General features: G+C 45.2%; 1 protein-coding gene across 1 annotated transcript; it reads left to right on the top strand.

Annotated features, from left to right (window-relative positions):
* The first annotated feature begins 2,471 nt into the window (after positions 1–2,471).
* On the top strand, positions 2,472–3,577 carry LOC123176716 (thioredoxin). The gene is made up of 4 exons (XM_044590801.1): positions 2,472–2,508; positions 2,610–2,701; positions 2,791–2,916; positions 3,084–3,577. Exons 1-4 carry the CDS (start codon positions 2,484–2,486, stop codon positions 3,210–3,212), a joined length of 372 nt encoding a protein of 123 aa, XP_044446736.1. The 5' UTR covers positions 2,472–2,483; the 3' UTR covers positions 3,213–3,577.
* The last annotated feature ends 331 nt before the right edge of the window (positions 3,578–3,908 follow it).

Raw genomic sequence — 3,908 nt, 5'->3', positions numbered from 1 at the left:
GTCCAGGCTAGGGAGGAGATCAGAGAGATACAGCAAGGGTCCTCGCATGTCAGTCTGGAAAACGGCTCGCCCGACGTTTGGGTCTGTGACCTAGGACGTTATTCGTCAAAGAAGTACTACAACCACTGTTTCAGGCAGGTGAAAGCTGATGAGGCCTTTGGATGGCTATGGAAATCCAAATGCCCGATCAAGTTTAAGATGTTTGGGTGGCTGCTTATGGTCGATCGTTTGAACACCAGGAACATGCTGAAGCGGCGGCACTTTGCTATAGCCGGGGGCAACTACACTTGCATGCTCTGCCAAAACCCGCCAGAGGAAACCGTGGAACATATCTTCTTCGTGTGCCCTTTTGCCAAACAATGCTGGAGTAAGGTTGGTCTGACCTGGCCAGGAGGAACCAACGGGCTAGCCATCTTGCATGGTGGGAGAGAGAGCTGGCGCCGGCCGCTTTTCAAGGATATCTTCCTGCTTGCTGCTTGGAGCCTGTGGATGGAAAGAAACAACCAACATTTCAGGGGGATCCCGCGCTCGTTCGTGGCGTGGTTAGCTAGATTCAAACATCTGTTGGGTTTGGTGATCCATAACTGTCCTGAGAAAGTTCATCCTTTTCTCTCTGACTTCATTGTAAGTTTGGACCGCTAGTTTTTGTTTCTGCAACCCTTACGGCCGGGGGGCCTAAAACCCTTTGTAACACACTCGTAACTGTTATGTTGTGAGTAATACAAAGTCAGTGGGAGCCTCTCCCACTGTCACTAATTCTTCAAAAAAAATTATGATATACACAACTATTTATTAATTATTAAGCCGAGTACAAATCAAAGGTAGTGAGGGAAAGGGTGGTCGGTGATCTTGGTCTGTTATTGTTGCTTCGGCGGCGGCAGCAGCAACCCTCTTCTCTGGTTGGGTCGGCAACCTTGGTACCATGGGTGACACGAGTGCGGATCCAAGTGAAAACTTGACGCTATGGCACCGTCAACGGCGCTGCATGCGGATGTCGCTTCCCTCTTGCATGTTTGTGGGTCCCCTCCTTGTGCTAACTAGGGTTCCAATTGAAAACTCTAGTCTCACTTTTTGGGCTCGGTGGTTACCCACTTGGGGGCGGAGTCATGGAGCTTGGGTACCTTCTGGTTGTTAGCTCGCTAGCGATTTCGATCATGCTTTGATCCTGGCATGTAGCTTTCTCGACTCTGGTGTGAGGTCGTATCGATTGTCTCTTATCTATTACATCTTGTCAACATTGTTCTCAGTCGTCATGATCTCCTGGCAGCAACGGCGCTCTGTGGCCCGAAGCACAAGGGCAGACGACCCTCTCTGGCAATTGGTTGGTGTGTTCGGTGACTGATGTTTTCCTAAGACTGTGTGATTCCTTTCTGAGCCAGTAGTCTTCGTGTAGCTTCTTGTTAGGTGTAGCATCTCTTGTACTATTGTGTAGCATCTCCTGTATTATTGTGTAGCATCTCCTGTATTATTGCTTAGCTTTGAGTTGTTGGCGTTGCTAGTCTTAAGAATTTCATTTCGCTTTCAATCTTTTTGTATGAGAATTTCCTCAGCATTGTATCGGTTCGTCCGTTTGAGTTAAATTACAATGTGGAGCGAAAGGCTGCTTCGAGAGTAAATGAGACACTACGAAAAGGAATAACGAAATGCATGGCTGTAAGAGTTGGCAAGAATCTTCACGGCGTAAATGGAACAGCAAGTGGTGGTGGAATCCCTTCCCTTTTTTTAAAGGACAGGGTCTGGAATAATCTTTAGGTGACTCTTTGATCCTCTTTTCATGGCGCTAAGTTTATTTGGTTCTCTTTTACGATGTCGACCCCTTGCCAAATATTCGCCGACTTTGGTTACTGATCTAGCCAAGTTCAAATTTGTATCCATGCTTATGAAGGATCAAATGAAAAATCAACGTGTTGCAAATGAGCATCTAGCTATAACTAGGTTTGATAATAGGATTCTTACGTTTATTGAAGTATAGCGCCTTATTTATATATTTACTTTGGTTTGTAAGATATTTCTTTTTTGAAACAAAGAAGGGCTTCACCCCTTCCGATTTCCATTAAGGGAAACCAAACACCTCAGTTCTTCCTACTAACTACTCCCTCCATAAAGAAATATAAGAGCATTTAGATCACTATGTTAGTGATCTAAACACTCTTATATTTCTTATAGAGGCAGTATAGCTACTAAAGAGACTAAATAATAGCGAGGAGCTGCTTTAGGCTGTAGTAGTGAGAATACCAAGGAAGGAGAGATACGCGCACCGTGATTGCATGTGTGAACATCCACCTCAACTTTACTTTAATCGGTTCCCACAAAAAAAACTTTACTTTAATCGCCGTTACTGGCCGGCCAGCATCTATTCCGTCCCATCCAAACACTGAAATGTCGCTCTCATGCACATACCCTACCAGCTTGAGGCCTAAGCTACAACCATCTATATATTGGCATCGACCACACCGTGGGACGGTGGGAGCAAAGGCGGCATCATGTCATTGACCACCAATGTCGATGGTACGTACGCATGACTACTTTCCTATGTTTGGCGATGATGGCTAGCTCGCCGACGGAATATATATTTGTCCCGCTGTAATTTTAACTGTTGTCTTGTCTAGTGTTTAAGCCGCCCCGCAGAGGCTATTACTGGAGCTATTACATCATCACAAGCTCTCAAGAGCTAGAGTCCGCCCTGGCGCAAACCTATCCGGTACCTACGCAATCATTTTAGTTAACTGCTGTGTTTCTCGTTGGATTTAATGAATTTCTGAAGCTATGATTTTTCTGTTTGAAATCAAGGTGGTGCTCATGTTCTGGGCGAGCTGGAACGAGCCGTGCAGGGTGATGATGAGACCCTTCAGGGCCATGGCCGTGGCGAAGAGGTGGGCCGCCATATTCTGCCAGGTGGACGTCGACAAGTTCAAAGTATGACAACGTAGGCATGCGTGGATATTACTCCCTCTGTAAAGAAATATATTAACATTCTTATATTTCTTGAGGGGGTATTTCTTTACAGAGAGAGTAACTAATTTCGGATCGGATAACCAAACTGTGCATGTATAACTCGTACCTCACTGATATCACGTTCACAGGATATCGTGGAGCGGTACCGAGTGGAGGCGCTGCCAACGTTCCTGCTGCTCAAGCAAGGCGTGGAGAAGGGCAGGGTCGTCGGCGCCAAGGTCGCGGACCTCAGAACCATCATCATGGCCAACATATGAATGATACAGTACTACTGGTACTAGGCAGGATATGTCGACTGATGGTATTTTCATCAGCCGGCCTTTCCATTAGGTATATAGGTGAATCAACAGTTGCCACATGTATCGATTCATCTCGTCCAAAATCCCAATCACTTCCTTCTTAAACTGCCTTGCTGCACTCTGTCGGTCTAGGAAACTACTGTGCACATGACATATAGGGTGAACGACCATTGCACGATGACCCATCTAGCGGTTTGCAAACACGTTTGTTGCCATGCATGGACGGCTTCACTGGATTGTGGTTCAAAAATCATCTGTCGCCTCCATAGCAGGCCCGATATAAATAGCATACTGTGCCTGAGTTGTGCACTTGCCAATACAAAGTGTTTTTTTTGAATGTATCTATTTTTATAAAGCATTAAAGTTTATCTATTTATGAACAAACTATAGCATCTGAAAATCATTTATTTCTAACTTCAAGTTTTGTTGTCCAATTATTTTATTATATCTGGCATTGAATCGCTCCATACGGGTAAACCAAGCAACCATTAAATCCAAACAACGCCAAAGAGAGACGATCACACATCTATCTATCTATAGAGATACTAAGCTCCCTTGAATTGAAACGTTCTGGTGCTTTGACGGTTGTGCGAGTCGCTGAGGACCCCACGCGCAAGTGTGTGGTGTTTAGTTTTTATTTCTTCTTTAAGCTCC

Source organism: Triticum aestivum, unplaced genomic scaffold (genome assembly GCF_018294505.1).
Source record: "Triticum aestivum cultivar Chinese Spring unplaced genomic scaffold, IWGSC CS RefSeq v2.1 scaffold216182, whole genome shotgun sequence".
NCBI classification, from domain to species: domain Eukaryota; kingdom Viridiplantae; phylum Streptophyta; class Magnoliopsida; order Poales; family Poaceae; genus Triticum; species Triticum aestivum.
The sequence above is the reverse complement of the archived record's forward strand: the minus strand, read 5'-3'. Positions and strand labels throughout refer to the sequence as shown.

Coding starts and splice junctions, on each gene's coding strand:
- LOC123176716 (XM_044590801.1), top strand. CDS start 2,484: ATGTCATTGACCACCAATGTCGATG. Junction 2,509..2,609: donor ATTGACCACCAATGTCGATG/GTACGTACGCAT, acceptor TGTCTTGTCTAG/TGTTTAAGCCGCCCCGCAGA. Junction 2,702..2,790: donor CCCTGGCGCAAACCTATCCG/GTACCTACGCAA, acceptor TTTGAAATCAAG/GTGGTGCTCATGTTCTGGGC.